Raw genomic sequence first — 18,978 nt, 5'->3', positions numbered from 1 at the left:
AATCACAAGCGGGGGTGGGGGGGGAGTGGGTAAGGCAGAGGCAGAAGGAGAAGCAGACTCCCTGCTGAGCAGGGAACTTGACGCAGGGCTCCATCCCAGAACCCTGAGATCATGACCTCAGCCAAAGGCAGACCTTATTTGACTGAGCTACCCAGGCACCCTGGAATCTGACCTTTTGACAAGTTGCTTCATCTCTCTGACCTGTCTTCTCTGTAAAATGAAAGCAGGTAACTATTCGTGATTCCTCAAAGTAGAATTGCTGGGATGTCAACTAGTTTATAAGAACTACCTGACCTTTTCCCGAAATGGTTGTATAGGCCAAGTCCATTTAACATTTCTAAGGAAGTCCAGTCACACCGGTCTTGTGGCCAGCAGTTGTTGTAGTTTCCTGGGATGTATGTCATAAAGTTCTCAGTGAAGTGAGCATTAGCTCTTGGCCGGAAGGTCCAGATCCAAATTCCTCTACTCAACTAGGTGTATGTCTGTGGGTATGTCACCTAATGTCAGTAATCGTCTGTTTATCTCTTTATACTAACCTTTCAGGGTTGTTGTAAAGATAGAGACCTCAGGAAGCATGTTTGCATAATTCCGAGTATATCCATATGATACATGTCCAACAAATGTTAGCTGTTGCTGTTGTTACTGCCCTAGTGATGGAATATCCAGTTTCTACCGCCTGCCTCCATCTGCCTCAGCTCTGGAGGCCCCTAGCCTTCAAAAGATAGACCTTGAAATGAGGTGCAAGTAGAAAAGAGGGTCCCATTTGTAAAAACTACAGAGAGCTGTCTTGGTAGAATTCGGTCTTGCATATATCATCTTTGAAAGCCTTTTTAATAAACTAACTTGTATCTCTTGCTTTTTTAGTGTTTCCGCCCTTGCATGCTAAGCAAAAACTTTTTTCCTGAGGGTCAGGTGTCCCTGGCACAGAATTCAGTAATATCCCAGGGATGGCTGTGTCCTCTCAGGTTCGAGCTTCACCAGGGTACCTGTTACGCACTTACGTTTCTTATTGTTTTGTTTTGTTTTTTCTTTTTATTGTGGTAAAAAGTGTAGCATAAAATCTACCATCTGGACCACTTTCTTATGGTGATTTTAAATTCCTTTTAAGTTTGCTTAGCTTCTCCTTCTGCTAAGCCGTCCTAAGCACTGACTCAGCAGTGAGGGAGTCAAACTGAACTGTATTGTTTTGTTTTCTTTTTCTTTCTTTCTGTCTTTCAAGTAGTAAATGCTGCCAGAAAGACCAGTTCTTTCTGGACTTAGGCTTGTTTAGGACACTAGACTTTATTTATGATAAAGATCCAAAAAAATCCTTTTTTTCTTTCATCTTTTTCTCCTGGGATTCTCAGTGTTATATTTGGGAGTATTGGACGAGGGAAGGGAGCTGGAAAACACAGGAGGGGAAACATGCAGCTGAATTTTGCTCTCCATCACTTCCAGGGTGGGCCAGGAAGTCTGAGCACAGATTGGGTAACCAGAACACTGGAAGGAAGCCATACCACCTAGGCAAGTGTCTGTGCCCTTTAGCACACACCAAGCCTCTTGTTAGGGGAGCGGACTAGTCACAAATGGTGCTGTTCCTAAGCCATCTCGCCAAGATGATTGTAGCCAGCTTCCTGGAAAGCCTGCTTGTCCCTCCCAGGCTCTCCTTAAATTATTTCCTGAAACCAGCACCCACATTATCGGATTATTGCCAACCTTAGCTTGGTTATGAAATGACAGATATACTCTGTGAAACCAGACCTGAAAGTCTGAGATGTGACTTCTTCCAAAGGGATGTTTCCTGAAAGTGGCCACCTTGGGAAGCTTCAGAACTTCCTTTTTAGGAAGATGCCTTCAGCTTCTGTGACACATTTCTTCTAATGGTGTCTGTCATAATAAAGCTTTCTCCTGTATGATCAGGGTTTTTTTTGTGTGGGGTTGTTTGTTTGTTTTGCAAGTGGCCTAAGGTTATTTGGTGCTGTGTCTGAGGGCTTAGATGATCATACAGAGGAAAAATAAAAGATATGGGTTTGAATGATCCAGGTTTTCTTGTTGAAAATCAAACCAGCTGAATATTGATGCAGCTTGAAGATAACTGAGAGCAAAGATTTGGGGAAATCAGCACCATGCTGAGTTTGCCCCTGCGTCCTTGCCATCTGGTGATACCGCTTTTATGTATGAGCACATTCGAGCAGAACTTTTGTTTGCTCACATGAGAAATGTCATTCTGGGTCAACAGTGTGCCTCGGATCCAAAGGTACCTTGTGGGACATCATCGTTGTCTGTTCTAGACGTGGGACTTCTAAGTGTTTCAGATTTTGCTGCATAGCATGGAAATCCTTCAGAGTGGTAGGGTTTTGGTTTGTTTTTGTTTTTGTTTTTCAAACATACAGATTTTTTGTATGCTAACAGTGGCTTGGTGCAGGTCCACTAAGGCAGAGGCAAACACAAATAAAGTGTGTCCTGGTTGCTACAATTTCCCCAAGACCTACCACATGAAGAACTAACACATAGTAGGAAGTCAGTAAATGTTGAATAAATCCATGCATTCAGACGTCATAACACTTTTGTAGGAAGCATGCAATGGAAAAGTAATGTTCTTGTTTCTCTGTCTTTTTCAGTTGTCAAATTTAAAAGTTCTGAATCACTCCCCAATGTCTGATGCCTCTGTCAATTTTGACTACAAATCCCCTTCCCCGTTTGACCATAGCACTGATCAGGAAGAGAAAATCGAAGATGTTGCCAGTCACTGTCTGCCTCAGAAAGACCTGTATGCTGCAGAAGAGGAAGCCGAGACCCTTTTTCCTAGGAAAATGACATCCCATAATGGAATGGAGGACAGTGGAGGGGGAGGCACTGGAGTAAAGAAAAAGAGGAAGAAAAAGGATTCAGGAGAGCAAGAGGGTACAACAAAGGGAAGCAAGGACAGGGAGCCCAAGCCAAAGAGGAAGCGAGAACCTAGAGAGCCAAAGGAACCCCGCAAGGCCAAGGAGCCCAAAAGGGCCAAGGAGCCCAAGGAGCCTAAGCAGAAGGACGGAGCCAAGAAAGCACGGAAGCCCCGGGAGGCCTCGGGCACCAAGGAGGCCAAAGAGAAGAGAAGCAGCGCCGACTCCATAGCCAGGACGAAGTCCAAGAAGGCCAGGTGCGTCTCTCCCCGCCCCCCAATGCGCCCCCCCCCCCCAGCCCCCAACATGCTTGGTTTGCCGTTGACCTTACTCCAGCCCCTGGACATAGCTCTCCTGCTTCATCCAAAATGAACCACTTTCATTCAAAATGAACCACTCACCTCGTGATGAGAGAAAGATAACCTCAGTACCGGCCCTGCCGTTTCTTACATTCCTTTTGGATTAAGAAGAATGAAAATACCTTTGCACACACAGGGTATAAGGGAGGGGACATCCAAGGTACAACACAGGGAGGGCAGTAGTTTCAGGGACAGCAGCAATGTGGGGTGGTCAGAGGGGCAGCTCCCAGGGCGGTGCCCGGTCCCGGGAATCAGTGTTCGGGCCGTCTGGGAGAGCCGTGGGTATGCCCAGACAAGAGAGGACTGCCCAGCTTCCCTTGGCCACAAGCTCTGTAGTATGGGGCCGCTCCTGGTGTGTTTCTCTTGTTCAGGATCTACCACAGTGCCAGACTCCTGAGTAGTGCTCAGGAAGGGGGGAGAGACCAGTGGAGACCCCAGTAGAGAGTTCAGGAGGCATGGGGTGGGCGGCATTAGGGGTCCTGGCTAGAAATCCTGTCAGCATCCACAGGTCCTCTTCACTCAGGAAACTCCGTATTTGCAATTGTGTACAAATGGAATGTTTTTTATTTTGTCTGTCTAAATTCATCGTGCAGAACATTATATTTAAACTTTGTGTGGAAATGTAAAGCAAAAAATATGTAACCTCTACATAGTTAAAAGGAAGTTAAGGAATTTAAGTTTCTAAAATCACAGTGCAGAGGCGAAATGTAGAGCAGGAGCACCCATAAAAACCCAGAGATTGATGGGAATGTTGACATAATGAGACCATCAGACCTGTATGGGGTCAGGCATGGAGGAAGTAAGTTTTAAAGAAAGGAAAGCATTTTGGATTGTTTATGCTATGCCTCAGAATTACCATATAGTTCCGTTCATTTTCAAAAGGATTTTGTTGGGACCAGATGGATAACTTCATAATCCAAGTTAAAACTGCCTTATAATATTCATTCCCTTCTCCATGGCAGGGGATTGTATCTTTTGTCTATCATAGACGCTTGTGGTGTGGGAGGATCCTAGGAATGTAGTTTATAGACAGTGGACCTAAAGTACCTTATAGAAGGTCAAGAGAGGTAGGTAAAAATCAGGATTCTCACTAGGAGGAAACTTGGGGGCTCTGTTTCTTAGTGAAGTGCGTGAGCATACCCTGATCTCTGATGCGTGTGTGGCGTGGCAGAGGTGAGTCTTCTGTCTTCTGCTGTAACGCTCATCTCCAAGTTACTTTGGAGAAGCTGAAGTGGTTCTTCAGGGTAGTAACACGTGTGAAGGAGCAGCAGATGTGAGCTAGTGGGGTGACTTTGAGAGAACAGAGGAATCCCCGAGGATAGTGTTTTAGAATTCGGGTCACTGGAGGAGAGTTTTCACAGCTCTGCTAAGGATTTGGTCTGTTTGTAGAAGGTATTAGAAAGCCATAGGAATCCGAGCTCACTAGCACTGGTCTCTTGTACTTACCTGCTTAAAGCATTTCACATTTACTTTGTGTGAGCTGTGAAACACGGAGATGAGCGTATAGACATTGCCATAATTTGGGGGCCATGAGGAGGCATTTCAGAGAACAGCTTTAGGTGTCCTGTATATGTGTAGCAATACTGTTATCACTGTCCGTGATCTTAGTAAGCTGTATACAGTATAAGTGAGCCGGAGAAGTGCTTGGTAGTGTTTTCAGGGGCTGCTGACTTCTAGCAGCGGAAGACACCCTTTGAGAAGACGCTGGCAGAGCTGGTTATCTCTTCAGCAACGTGGGCAAGTCACATGAGGCTTTCTCTCTTGATCTGGGGCCTATGTAAAATCGACTTGTAACATGATAGAATTCTGTGTAGCTTGGTGAGATTTTGCCCTGGTGAGCCTTTCATGTCTTGTCCTTTATATATTTAGCAAATTGCATTGGTTCCTTTAATTAAAGATCCCGCTGGTCAACAGAAGCAGTTTTAGTCATGAAAGGACATTAATTGAAGGAAAATGTTGGGAATTGAGTCTCAGTTTTTTATGCTTCTCTTTTGCTTTCTCGCAGATTGGCTTAGGTGCATGTTTTGGTTGAGTAAGTATTGATTGGTATATTGGTAGTTGCAGATCATTCACTGGGCACTTGGATTATCGTGGGAGCTCCATAATTGATTTAAGGCTTCTGGTCTTTTCCACCTTCGGTTCATCTTGCCAGCTTCCACCGGTGAATCTTTGAGAAGCACTGTTACTGTCTTATTTCTGTTTGTAGTTGGAAAAGGTGGTGAATCAAACGCCTTCATCCTCTTCCTTCCGAATCAGTTTGGAAATAGTCAACAAAGATGGAGGTCCAGTGATCAGCTCGGTTATTATAAACCGGGTTGAAGAGCCTCTGCCAGCTCGTGGCTGGAATGGGGCTGCTTGTTACTCCCTGGTTGAGTTTGTCCCCCAGAACCTCAGGCACTGAAGCCTGGAGCACACGCTGGGCCGTGTCTGCGCTGTTCCTTTTCCCAGTCTCTCCAGTCCGGGAGGTCTCTGATTAGAGACGTGGGAGGAGTTTGAAGAAGGACTGAGTCTGTCGCCAGTATGACTCCCTCCTCAGGAGTAAAACCGGGGGACCGGGAAATGAGATTTCCTCCAACAGTTTATGCCTGCTGTGCAACTTCCGTTTGTTGCTACTGCTTCCAAGACAAAGTCCAGACTCCTTTCTCTGTTACTTAAACCCTTTGGGGTGTGACCTTAGCCCCACTTGATGTCACTGGCCCCTAAAGACACTTGTCTTGTTTATTCTGGATTGCTCTTGCTGTATTCCTCCTACATGACGCCCTTGTCCTTCTCCTGGGATCCCAAGTCCTTCCCATTTCCAGATCTGAGTGCAAGTCCTGGTTCTCCATAGAGCTTCCCCAAACCAGTGGGCTGGTGTGTCCCCTCTTCTATAGCACTTGGAGCCTTGCTCCGCGTGGTGAATCAGAGACTTTTTCCCTGGGAAGACTGAGGAGAGCGAGTCTGACCTGTCGTATTGCAGCCAGGAAGAGGGAGATGCACTGAGAAGTGACTTGTGTACAGGGGTGTGTCATAAACTCAGGCCTCCTGATCCCCAGTCCAGACATTGCCCTTCGCAGATGGTGCCTTTCAGTCATAAGCTGTCATTGTGTACGACTTGTCTCATCAACATCGGTTAAGTGCCTGAGGTCGGGACCACTGTGCTTTGTCTTATATGCTCTTGGGGGTCAACCACCAGAGAGGTTTGCCAGGATGTTCAGTACATTAAGAGTGTTTATGTATTTGTGTATTATAATATATAATTTACATACTTTGCATATTTATATATTATATATAATTTATGTATTTATACACTATATATCTTACGTATATCATTTGTTTTCCTAGAACAAATGAATAGAGCTCTTTTCCCTGAAAATAAGACCCATGTAAGATATAATAACTCCCATTATTTTTTTTCCATTGTTAAATAATAGTGGTGGTGTCTCGACTTTAACTAAAGACATGAACATCTTAAAAATAACTTGTGTAAGGCACAAGACTCATGGGCAGCACTGTTGAGATTTGACTCCGGGCTCCCACTTTTTTCTCCCGCAGCTTCACACCTGTTTATGCCTCACTGGGAAATGTCGGGAAAGGAATATGGTGGGGAGATTCCAGTGTCAGAGAAATTGATTTGTTATTTGTAGGAAATGGCCCTTCTTCTGTAGATTTTTAGTGTGCGCACCCACAGTCCTCGAATCCTCTAGAGACTGTAAGGCGGCTCCAGCTTTTTCCTGTGCTGCTTCTCCTGCACTTGAGACAGCAAGCAGATTACTGAACGTGTCTCCTCTTCCGAGCAGGTGACAGAGCCTAGCAGATTGTCCTGTTCAAGGGTGATATCAGTAGTGATACCCAAGTAAGAGAAGGGGGAAACTAACTTTTAACTACCATGTCATTCTTTCCCCTCAAACTGACTTGGAGTTTGAGCACTTCTTTATTGAATAAAACTTAAGCAAAAAAGCTCTTCCAGGAAGAAGCCATAGTAAGGCTGTCATTTCCCTGACTCTGATATGTAAATTTCACTTAGGATAGATTAATTGCTTTTACAGCTTTTTAATTTCAGTACCTTTTCCCAAAGAGGAAGGGGCCACTGGTGTAAGAAGATGTACAGACAAAGATACACATGCACCTGTACACCCAAACACATACACAGACCTATCCAGACGTAGACACAACGGGGCCTGTCTGGCTGCAGCAAGGGCATCAGAAAGGAAGGCAGGTGTCAAGTCCAATCCTGGGGGGCCACAGAATGTCGATAGGGCTTTGGGAAAATGCTTCGGTATTAGGAAAGCACCTTGGCACTTCCTTAGGGCGGCCAAAGAAATTTCTCATTAAGGAACCTTCCAAGATGTAATGGATTCTGTCCTCAGCAACGGTTTTAGTATCAGATGCTTCTGTGTGCCTGTGAATTTCATACTTCTCTTTCTTGAAATAGCCTTTAGTAAAAGTTAGCTTCATGGCATCAAAGCATGGTTCAATGAGTAGGAAAGACGACCCATTCCAGTGTGTGTGAGACCATCGGTGTTCTTAATCCACATCTGGGGAGGAGTGCCTGAGGACTAGGTTGATGGCCCTTTACGCTGCATTCTTCTCAGATCAGGAGCTGAACATTTGGATGGAGCTGGAGGTGGTTTTTTTAAGCCAGGGTCTTGAATGTTAGTGTTCATTTCATTGGAGGCAGAACATAAGCTTTGGAGTTTCCACTTATGTCAGAATGGTTTATATTCTCTCTCTCAAAAGCCCAGAAACCGACCGGTGGGGACGCTGGGGTGGCTCTGTTGGTTAGGCATCTGCCTTCGGCTCAGGTCATGATCCCGGGGTCCAGGATTGAGCCCTACATCGGGCTCCTTGCTCGGCCAGGAGTCTGCCTCTTTCCCAGCTCATGCTCTCTCTTGCTGTCTCTCAAATAAATAAACAAAATCTTAAAGAAAGAGGGAGAGATAGGGAGGGAGGGAGAAAAGGTAAAGGTAGGGGTAAGGGAAGAGGAAGGGAACGGATAGGAAAGGAAGAAAGAAAGAAAAGAAACTAGTGAACTAGCCTAAGTGAGGAACGTCTGTTTGGATCTCTGAAGCCCAGACTTTGCTGTGCCTAAGGAATCACCTGGTCAGCTTGTTAGGAAAGTAGATTCCAGACTACCTCCCCAGAGGGGGTGATTTATTAGATCGGAGGTGGACCCAGGAACGTACAAATTCAAAAGCTTGCCAGATAATTAAAGTGTACTTGGTTCTCACACCATCCTTTGAGAAACAGATAAAAGATCACTGGGAAAATGGAGCATATTAACATTTTTATATTTAACATCTGATTGGCATGGAAAACCAGAAAGAGGAAAAGAGATGAATGGTGTGATGAGCCCTGTGAAGTAATAAGAACTACATGTATTTTTCTGCCCTTGTTCCTGGCACAGAGCTCCTGAAGCCTTTGTACATTCCTGAGTGATGAAAATACCAGTCTCATCTCTTATTCTAATATTTGGTCTTCAACCCATCCTTGACACAAGACTCCTGAAACTGTTGTAATCTTCTCAGTGATAAGAACACTAGGACCATTCCTTGTTCTACCATTTTGTCTGTGACCCTGTTCCTGACACAAGGCACCTAAACCCTTGCAAACTCCTAAGTGATCAGAATACTAGAAGCATCTTTTGTTCTGGTGAGGTGACTCTGGGTAGACTCCTGGATGGTGACTGGTCATGAGAAAGACCATCCACGATTAGAAGCTTGGAGTTTTCAGCCCCACCCCTCATTATCCAGAGAGGGGAGAGAGGCTGGAAGTGGGGATAATAATTGATCATGCTGATGTGGGGAAGCCTCCCCAAAATTCCAATAGTAGCAGCTTTAGGGAACGTTCAGGTGGGTAAATACATCCACGTGCCAGGCGGGTGGCACAGCCCAACTCTACAGGGGCAGAAGCTCCTGTGCTCAGGGTCCTCCCAGGCTTCGCCCTGTGGATCTCCTTATCTGGCTGTCCATCTGTATCTTTCGTCATCTCCTTTAACAAACTGGGAAATGTAAGTAAGTGTGTCCCTGAGTTCTGTGAGCTGCTGTAGCAAATTAATGGGACATGGGGCGGGAGTGGGTGGATGGGGGGGGAGTGGTCACTGGAACCTCTGGTGTATGGCAGTTGGTCAGTAGCACAGGTGAACCTGGCCTTGTGACTGGCGTCAGAAGTGGGAGGCCAGGTGGGGGCGGGGTTGTGGCAATGGGCCCGCAACCTGTGGAATCTGATGCTATCTCCAGGTAGATAGTGTCAGAATTGAGTTGAATTCTCAGACACCCTGTGCCTGAGAATTGCTTGTTGGATGAGGGGTTTTTTTGTTTTTGTTTTTGTTTTTCCAAAACAAACCCCAAGTTTGGGGCCTCAGCTTTTACCTCCATTTATTTTGGCTTTTCAACCCAGAACAGAATATTGTTTCCCAAATCCAGTAAGTCTAGTAGTATCCTGGAAGAAAAGTTTTACCTTTTCTGGTTTCCTTCTTGAAGGGTTGCTTCTAGGACATTAAGCCCAGACCTTCTGGTTCCATAACCTTTAGAGCTGTGAGTCGACTGCCTCTGTGGTGCAGGAGGGCAGTGAAACTCAGCCCAGCTCCGTGTCATTACTTGAAGGTCACCCATCTTTGTTGAGACTGCAGATCTATGCTGAGTGGAGCGGGGCTTAGGCTCAAGAGTGTGTGTTGACGGCATCTTTCTCTTGGGGGACTTGTTTTTATATTCTGACCGGTTATTAGAAGGAAGAAGACAAATGTGAAGACATACGAGTTCTGAGTAGAGACCTGTGCCCGGAACCCACTGGGCTTTACGGGAAGTAGGGAGGAACTGTGAATGACAGTGGCAGAGACCTGCCTCTGAAGTTTTGGATTAAGTCTCCATTCCTGTTTTTCTAGGCGCACCTGGAGTGCTTATTACTCTGTAGTGCCCAGGGCTTATTAAGTTAGGCTTGGGTACACAGTGGGCTTTTACTGAATCTGAAAAGAAACACTTCCTAAATAAGAATGCTGGATGAATATCTGCCTCTTTCTTTTTTCTGTATCTTGTAGTGCCTCCTGTGTGCCCGGCTTTATTTATGAGTCCTTTCGGTGGGGGTGGGGTAGTGGAGGGAGGAAGGTGTCATAGAAGTGTCATCTGTGCTCCTCCCTATCTCAGAGGAGCTTCACGGGTTAAACAGCCCTGCGAGGGTTCCAGAATCAGGCAAAAACATAAACAAGCAGAAGATCCTAGTATAACCGTATACAGAATAACTGGAAGGATTTGGCAGATCAGGAGTGTTTCAGTTGTGCCAGAGTCAGTCCCTTGGAGGTGGTGAGTATGGAGCCAGGTATTAAAGGAGTTAATAAGAAAAGACCTAAAGCAAAAAGATCAAAAGACATTTGAATAAATTGGGGGGGGGGGCTTTTCCAGTTTTGTTTTGTTTTGTTTTTTCCTGCATTTGCTTTTACTTGCATTTATTTTATGCTGACATGATTCCCAGGCCGTACGTTTTTTGTTTCTTCTGGGGTATCTTTTTGTTCTGTGCAACCTCCTCTGCTGGTTTCGGAACAGTCTGCTCTTTTTCAGGAAGGCTCATCTAGTGGTCCAGGGAGAGCTCGTGTACGAGTTAATCTGACCGTGAACTGTGTATATTCGGCGCGGGCGTCTTGGGGTTTGTTCACCTGGGTGTGCTCAATGACCAGAGAATCTGCATCTAAACCCTTAAGTCAGCATGATTCTCAGCACTTTTAAGCCTATGGGGTAAAACTTCAGCACTGTTCATGGGCCCCACACCCCACGTGCAGCCCCACTCTTCAGCCTGGGCCCACCTCCCAGCCCCAGGCAGTGGCGCCCGAGCACCTCTCCCCGCTTCTGCACAGCATGGCCGTCACATACTTGGGGCTTTTCGGGCTCTGCGGACCCTAGATGGCCTGGGCAGTTTCACGTGTGTTCTTGGAGTGAACCAAAGATTTGAATCTCTTGATTTGTATGATTTTGTAGGGTTTTCTGGGTCAGGTGAATAGCAGATCATTTTCAGAGCTCACTGCAGGCTGCTCACGGGAAGAGGAAGAATGATGGCTCCTGGGAGAATCCATAGCAGGTTGGGGGGGGTGCTACTAGTTTGAAGATGGCCACTGAACATACTTTCATTTTCTATTTATTTATTTATTTATTTATTTATTTGACAGCCAGAGATCACAAGCAGGCAGAGAGAGAGGAGGAAGCAGGCTCCCTGCTGAGCAGAGAGCCCGATGCGGGGCTCGATCCCAGGACCCTGAGATCATGACCTGACTGAAGGTAGAGGCTTAACCCACTGAGCCACCCAGGTGCCCCCTGAGCATACTTTGTTTTTACTTCTTAACCAAATAATAACGAAATGCCAGGAAGGACAGAGGGAAATAGCATCTTTAAAAATGAGGAATGTGAATTTCTGGGCAAGGCAGGCCACTGTATCATACTGGTGGATAGATGCTGTCAGGGGATCCCAGCATGCAGGAGCTCTTTGTAGTAGAGCTAGAAATACTGCTTCCTCACAGTGGACCTGGCAGCCCTGGAGAAGGGGTGGGAGCCAGGCCAGAAGTGGAGGTGATTGAAGGGACTGCCTGTAGAAGGAGTGGTTGTATGGCTGGTCAGCTCCAGGCTGAAATCAGGTAGTTACTCTAAAGGTATTGAGCAGTTTGCCCCTGGGGGATGCTCTGGGACGCCCATGTGGAGACTCCCATCAACAAAGGGACTTAGGGCTATTGTTCTGCCTTTCCCTGCCAATACCCTAAAAGGGGCAAGAGGGGCAGTTACCTGTGTGTACAGAGTACTAAGCCAGGCTTCTCATTCGGGGGTGAGACTTGGTCTCACCAGCTACCTGTATCATCAACCTCATTCATTTTACTTTATTTTTTTATTATTTTTTAAAGATTTCATTTATTTGACAGAGAGGGAGAGAGCGTAAGCTGGGGGAGTGGCAGGCAGAGGGAGAGAGAGAAGCGGGCTCTCTGCCGAGCAAAGAGCCTGATGTGGGGCTGGATCACAGGACTCTGGGATCATGACCTGAGCCGAAGGCAGACACTTAACCAACTGAGCCACCCAGGGGCCCCTCAACCTCATTCATTTTGAATAAGAGCAATCCACCAAAGATCATGAGACTGTAGAGGAAAATTTTAAGCAGCAAAGAAGAGGAAAAGGGAGTGAGCAGAACAATTGTCCTCAAAAGAAAGAAGTCCAGGAAAATACTTGTAAAGATGTTAAGTTTGCGTCTTCAGATGCATGGTGGTATTTTGTCTGCAAAACAAGGATGAGTTATGAAACAGGAGCAGTCAGAAAACAAGAAAGAATTAATGAAAATTTAAAATATATTGCCTAAGCTAAAAGAATTCAACAAAAATATTGAGTAGAGGAGAGAGTAGGGGAAATAGGTAAGATCTAAATGAATCAGCTTTCCTATCAGGATATCTCGAGCTGTTGCTTAATGTTGATAGGTAAAGAACTAGAGGCATGAACATGTTGGAGTTAGGGTGCTCTTATTCAAAGGCAGTTCTTTCTAGAAAGTGGGATTTGGTGGAAGTAGGGATGGCTTGTCATTTGAAATCCTTCATTTTTTTGAATTTTTATTTGCTTTTATAACTTTTTAAAAAATGTCCAGTTACCCAGCATATTATAGTACATCTAAGTTTTTGATGTAGTGTTCAGATTCATTAGTTGCATGTAACACCCCTTTTACAACTTTTAATAAGATTGCTTATTAAAACTGTACTTTTTCATCTTATAAGTATGTAATGTGTTTGCTAGGATAATATCACAGACTAGTGTAATCTTTGTTTTTGATGGTGCTAGTGATAACAGTTAAAGGGACAGAGGAAAGGGTGGATTTGCTTCTCATTTTGTGTACAGTTGACTGTATCTACCAAAACAGTTAGTTCTGTGTATATATATATATTTTTTCATTTAACCAGTATTTTTGCGATCTCTGCCCAACTCAGTTCTCGGTGTATAGACTGAACCAACATGGGCATTAAGTAGAAGTTGCAGTAAGGGTGCAGTGGGGCTCTTTGGGGGTAGTATCCATGTTTACAGTAGGAAGATCGGGGCCTATGGCAAGGCCTGGACTGGAAGCTTCTCTGAAGGGTTGTTCCTGGAGTGGAGGTAGTTCCTGGGCTGTGTACTCCCCAGCCACGTGCGTGTCTGTGAAGGCAGTAACTGGCATCATGTGTTGTTTTCAGTTCTGAATTTGGGAATTACGGCAACTCCCTGGGGCAGTAACTGATTTTCTTGCTGACTTTAATGGATATTCTATAAAAGTTTTAATTTAAAAATGGGATGATGGGGGTGCCTGGGTGGCTCAGTGCGCTAAAGCCTCTGCCTTCAGCTCAGGTCATGATCCCAGGGTCCTGGGATCGAGCCCCGAATCGGGCTCTCTACTCAGCGGGGAGCCTGCTTCCTACTCTCTCTCCGCCTGCCTCTCTGCCTGCTCGTGATCTCTGTCAAATAAATAAATAAATAAAATCTTAAAAAAAAATAATGAGGTTTAATAGATAAAAATGAATGACGCCTTGTAGAACAGTGTTGTGACACATACCAGATCTTTCTCATATTCAGATCTGGTGCCCAGTTTCTAACTCTCAGTTCTACCAAAGAAACCTAGAGGTTGGGAATTAGAGATGAGGCTGGGAGGAAAGTTTGAGAAAGTCTTGTCTATCTAGTGCTTTTATGTAATTTTCTTTAAGTAGCTACTGTAATATAGTTTCCTATTCAGAAGGCCTCCAAATTACTTATTTTCCTAATACAAACTGCAGAAAGTAAAGAAGTAGGAAGTCTTCTTGACTGAAGAAGCTGTGTAGAAGACATCCGGAGAGTTTTGGAGTGAGGCCTGCTAATCAGCTGTTGTTAGTTACATGGGTTAGTCGTCCTACTTGCGTGGTACATACATGTTTTATTGTAAAATCAAGTTTGATTCTGTTACTAAAAATAACTGCTTTGAGCTTCAAAAATCTTGTCTGCCATTTTTCTTTCTGTCTTTGCAGGTTAGTTTGTTCTAACCCTGAAAGCTAGAAAAGAGGATTATAAAAATGAAATTGCTTTGATCTAGCCCTGTGTGCCATTAAGTGGTGAGAGTATTATTATGTCTTTTTGTTATACAGAACTCCCTTGGTTACAAGTGACATAAACCCAACTTGAATTAAGTTTAAAAAAAAAAAAAAAAAAGTAACAGGGTTCACTGATTTTAAGGATCAGATCCAGGAAGTATAGTTGGGGATTCTGCCAGTGTTCTTTGCCTCCAACCCTCCCCTGCATCTTTCTGGTCTCCATCCTTTGCAACTGCTTTTCTTCTGGAGGTTGAACTGTGGCGGCCCGCAGCTATGGGCTCACAGCTTAACAACCTTATAATGCAGGAGGAAAGAGACTCATTTTCCTATGCGATCCTGCCATTTTTTTTTTTTCTTTTTTAAAGGAAGGACTCCCAAGTTGGCCTGGCTGGGACCTGTATCCATCCCCAGATCAGTCACTGTGGTAAAAGGAATAGGATACTGTAGCCCAGCCTGACCTTCTGCCCACTTTTGTAGTCTGGAAGCTCCATAGTGGTTCTCAGCAAAACAATGCTGAACATACACAGTATCCACTCCAGTCATGGAATAGGTATATATGAAAATAATTACGTTTTTTCTTGAACTATTTGAGAATAAGGTGCATGTATTATGACTTTTTATCCCTAAGTACTCCCGTGAGTTTTTCCTAAGAGTAGTAGGACCATTTTCTTCCCTAACCGTTGCCAGGTTGACTGCTTTTGTTCACTCGCAGCTAATAAGCACTCTGTGGGGAGACACTCCAACATGCAAAAATCCTGCTCATCTTCCCATGTTCTCAACTGTCATCCATTCCTGGATGGTTCTGGACCGGACTCATCTTTCCTCTAGTGGTTACACCACTACGTTTTCCACCTCCACGTTTCCTCTGCGTTTACCATTTGGGCTCTTTAGGAAGCAAGAGCTCTCCCTTCTCCCTTACGCATTCATTATTTATCTATCTAGCCGTTACTGGTTTGGATTCCTCTTGTTCTCAGCTTCCGTAATTCATTACAATCCTTAGTTGCTTTGGCGCTCAGATGGTCCCAGTTTTGACCCACAAGAGCTCTCAGGTTTACACCTGTGTCTTTTTGCCAAGCTGCCTTCATTTTTTGGAGCACCCCTTTACTTTCTGACATAGCAAGAATGTTTCAGGCTCACCTCATATCTTCCCTATGTCAGCCTTGGAATTGGCTATTTCTGGAAGGAACTTTGGTATTACAGACCAAGGTGTGTGTGCTGGGTGTGCACATTGTGACTGTGGCGTCTCCACTTTTTGCCTCTTTCAGTTGTCAGAGCAAGGGGGAAAACACACATACATGTGCAAATTACATGCATGTACACACACCTACATGCACACATGCATGATAACATCCATAATACCCGTGTGCGAATTTATGTGCATGAGTTCATATATGTGCTTATTTTAGAAATCCTGAGTCCATGCTAATGCCTGCAGTTAGATCCTCTGTTATCTTCCTTGCCTTAACAACATTTCATACTTACGTCTTCCCTCTTCCTCATTGAGAACCACGACTCCTCACATCAACACATTTACTTATTTGCTTAATCCCATATCACATCTAAAATGGCTTCAAAATTGCTTCACCCATATGCGTACCAAAAAGGCCAGGATTTTTTCACTGCCCCAAAAGCTGAAGGTATGTAGTCAAATACAGTTGACCCTTGAACAACACGGGTTTGAACTGCATGGATCCACTTATATGCAGATTTTCCCTAATAATTATAGTACAGTACTGTAAATGGATTTTCTCTTCCTTAAAATTTTATTAGTAACATTAGCTAACTTCGTTGTAAGACTACAGTACAAAATACGTACACAAAATAGGTGTTAATTGACTGTTTATATGAAGGCTTCTGGTCAATAGTAGGCTACTAGTAGCTAAGTTTTTGAGGAGTCAAATGTTATACAAGGATTTTTGATTATTTAGGGAGTCGGTTCCCCTAACCTCTGTATTGCTCAATGGTCAACTACTGTGGTCATAAATTAATGAGATTTCCCCCCTCTATTCAATGTGGGGGAAGGAAGGGACACACCTGGACTGATTTAAGGTGTTTTCACCTTTAACTTTTAATTTTTTATTATGTAGAACTTCAGTATGCTTCCAAAAATCAGATCTTTAGAAAAAGATACTTTCAGAGACGTCAAAGAGAAGTCATTCGTTTCCTGTATTTGTTCCAACCCATTCTCTCCACCTATCCCTTATGGATAATCATTGTTTTTTGGTACATCCCTCCTGTAATTCTTTTATTTTATTTTATTTTTTAAGATTTTATTTATTTGCCAGAGAGAGAGATAGAGCGTGCACAAGTAGGGGGAGTTGCAGGCAGACGGAACCTGATGTAGAACTAAATCCCAGGACCCTGGGATCATGACCTGAGCTGAATGCAGACGCTTAACCAACTGAGCCATCTAGGCATCCCTATTTTTTAGTTTTATTTTACATTATTTAGAGGGAGAGGGAGAGAATTTTTTTTTTAATTTTTATTTATTTATTTATTTATTAATTTATTGGAGAGACAGAGCAGACATGGTGGGGAGGGGCAGAGGGAGAGAATCCTTAAGCTGAGCGTGGAGACTGGCATGGGGCTCCATCCCAGGACCCTGAGATCATGACCTGATCCGAAATCAAGGGCCAGCTGCTTAACCAGCTGAGCCACCTAGGTGCCCTGGGAGAGAGAGAATCTCAAGCAGGCTCCATGTCCAGCATGGAGCCTCATGTGGGCTTGATCTCCCAGCCCTGAGATCATGACCTAAGCTGAAATCAAGTTGGACACTTAACTGACTGAGCCACCCAGGTACCGCTCTTTTTAAAATATAAATAGACATATTTTTTTATTTTCCCTTTTTTCTTCCACAAAAGGTAGCATAATATACCATTTTGCACTTAGTTTTTCACACTTAGCAGTGCATTCTAGAAATCATTCCACATTGGTATGTGGGATTCTTAGTTGTTTTACAGCTGCACTGTAGGTGTCTGAATTTGTTCACTCTCGTTTCTTTATGTAGATAGTTTCTATTAACTTGCAGTTACTAAATAATGCTGCAGTGAGTAACCTCACTCGTATGTATTTTCATATTGTTGGGGGTGTATCTTTAGAGTATATTCCTATAAATGGAATTGCTAGATCAAAGGGTATATACATATGTAGTTTTGTTACATATTATTTGACCACTATTTTTGAAGAGCCTGGGGTTTCAGAGAGCAAACAAGCTTCCATGGACCGAATCCATCTATAGGCAGAGCAATTTGGAGGTTAAATGTCTTCATTTGATAAAATTCTCAAGCATTAAGTTTTGAAAAGTTATTCCAAAGAGGGAGAAAACACATTTCATCTACTCTTCCTGGAGAATGAATTCGGTGATATTTTCTTGTGTCCTATTTGAAAATCCCATTTATAAGCTTACAAAGAATCTTTTCTTCCTGATACTATCTGAAGAGCTCCGAGAAGAATTTTTGGAACTCAAAATTGATTCTGTTGCCAAAGGTAACCCTACAGGAATCACTTAGAAGATTTCCCAGCTGGAGTATTTTCTAACTTACTCACAAGTAAGCAAGCAGGTTTCACCAGTTGTTTTCCTGTTTTACCAACATGTATTAAAGAAGATGTTCCCTCTACTCCACCTGGCCCCAGCTTCTGGCTAGGAAAATCTACTAGGGTCCCAGGCTTGACTTTGTGCCTCAGTAACTCATCCTTATACTCATTATTTAATGTGATTCTGAAAAATGGAAGGCAAATATAAACTATATACAGGTCGTGTAGTAAAGATGCATATTTTGAGGAGGTTCTGTTCCTTAATTATGCTTAATCGTGGTTTAGGTTTAAGATTGAGTTTGAGTTGAGTACTTCTGAGTATATATACAGATAAATACAGATAATGAAGAGTGAACATGTAGACAGAGTTTTGTAACATAATGAAGTTATATTTAGTAGTCAGATAAATTGGTTTCAGTTGTTGGGAGAAAGGATTTCAGATTTTACTGAAGGTTAAACAGGGCCCTGAAATGTGACTGTATTATAGTGACTCTTAGTATATTAATCAGCTATTGTTAAATTTGTGTCCAAAAAATTAAGCAGAAACCTTCTTTTGTTAAAAGACCCATATAAAAAACTGTCAACAACTATGGATTTGTGGATTTATTTTTCTGTATTTGGGTCATTGGAATATTTTGTTGCTACTTCTTTTGGTCATTATTTTGAGATTCAAATAACATTAAAGGAGATTTGAAGTTTTTACATTAAAAGGGAGACTGGGGTTTAAGAAGAAGACAGAAAACAAAATATGGTGTTAAAAGCCACAGGCTCTGGGTCAGATGAGCTGAGTGTGGGCCTCTGCTGGTGACTTTGGGACCTTTGCTGCTTTTGAACCTGTTTTCTTTATCTGGAATTTGAGGTTCATTTACCTGCCCTGACTCCCTCATGAGACTGTGGTTGTTAGTAGTGAAACGAGATGTGGAACACACAAGCGCTTCATAGAATGTAAATTGCTCTACAGTTTTCTTAGTGAGGAGCTATATAACATGACATGAATATCCTGCAAAAATTTAGAATCTTTATAAGTTATTTCACCTGTGTCTCCTGTTCTGAACTGATAAGTAGAACCTTTGTTTGTTCCTCCGTGTTGGAGAATACAGGTCCCTTATTAAAATGTATAATCCTCCAAAATGGCAGGACCCCTTGAGTTTAATTTCCTCAGGTTGGACAGAGTAATTTTCGTAAAGACCTTTCCTGG

The 18,978-nt window shown here is 43.6% G+C and overlaps 1 protein-coding gene across 3 annotated transcripts in view; it reads left to right on the top strand.

Moving 5' to 3' along the window:
- The window catches only part of CHD6 (chromodomain helicase DNA binding protein 6), a 195,332-nt gene that overhangs the window by 62,259 nt on the left and 114,095 nt on the right, over window positions 1-18,978 (top strand). For all 3 annotated transcript variants that reach the window (XM_045980678.1, XM_045980679.1, XM_045980680.1), the window contains one exon: window positions 2,601-3,121. In XM_045980678.1, coding sequence (XP_045836634.1) covers window positions 2,601-3,121 — 521 coding nt within the window. The remainder of the gene's footprint in view (window positions 1-2,600; window positions 3,122-18,978) is intronic.

This window comes from Meles meles, chromosome 16 (genome assembly GCF_922984935.1).
Source record: "Meles meles chromosome 16, mMelMel3.1 paternal haplotype, whole genome shotgun sequence".
Taxonomy (NCBI): domain Eukaryota; kingdom Metazoa; phylum Chordata; class Mammalia; order Carnivora; family Mustelidae; genus Meles; species Meles meles.
The sequence above is the reverse complement of the archived record's forward strand: the minus strand, read 5'-3'. Positions and strand labels throughout refer to the sequence as shown.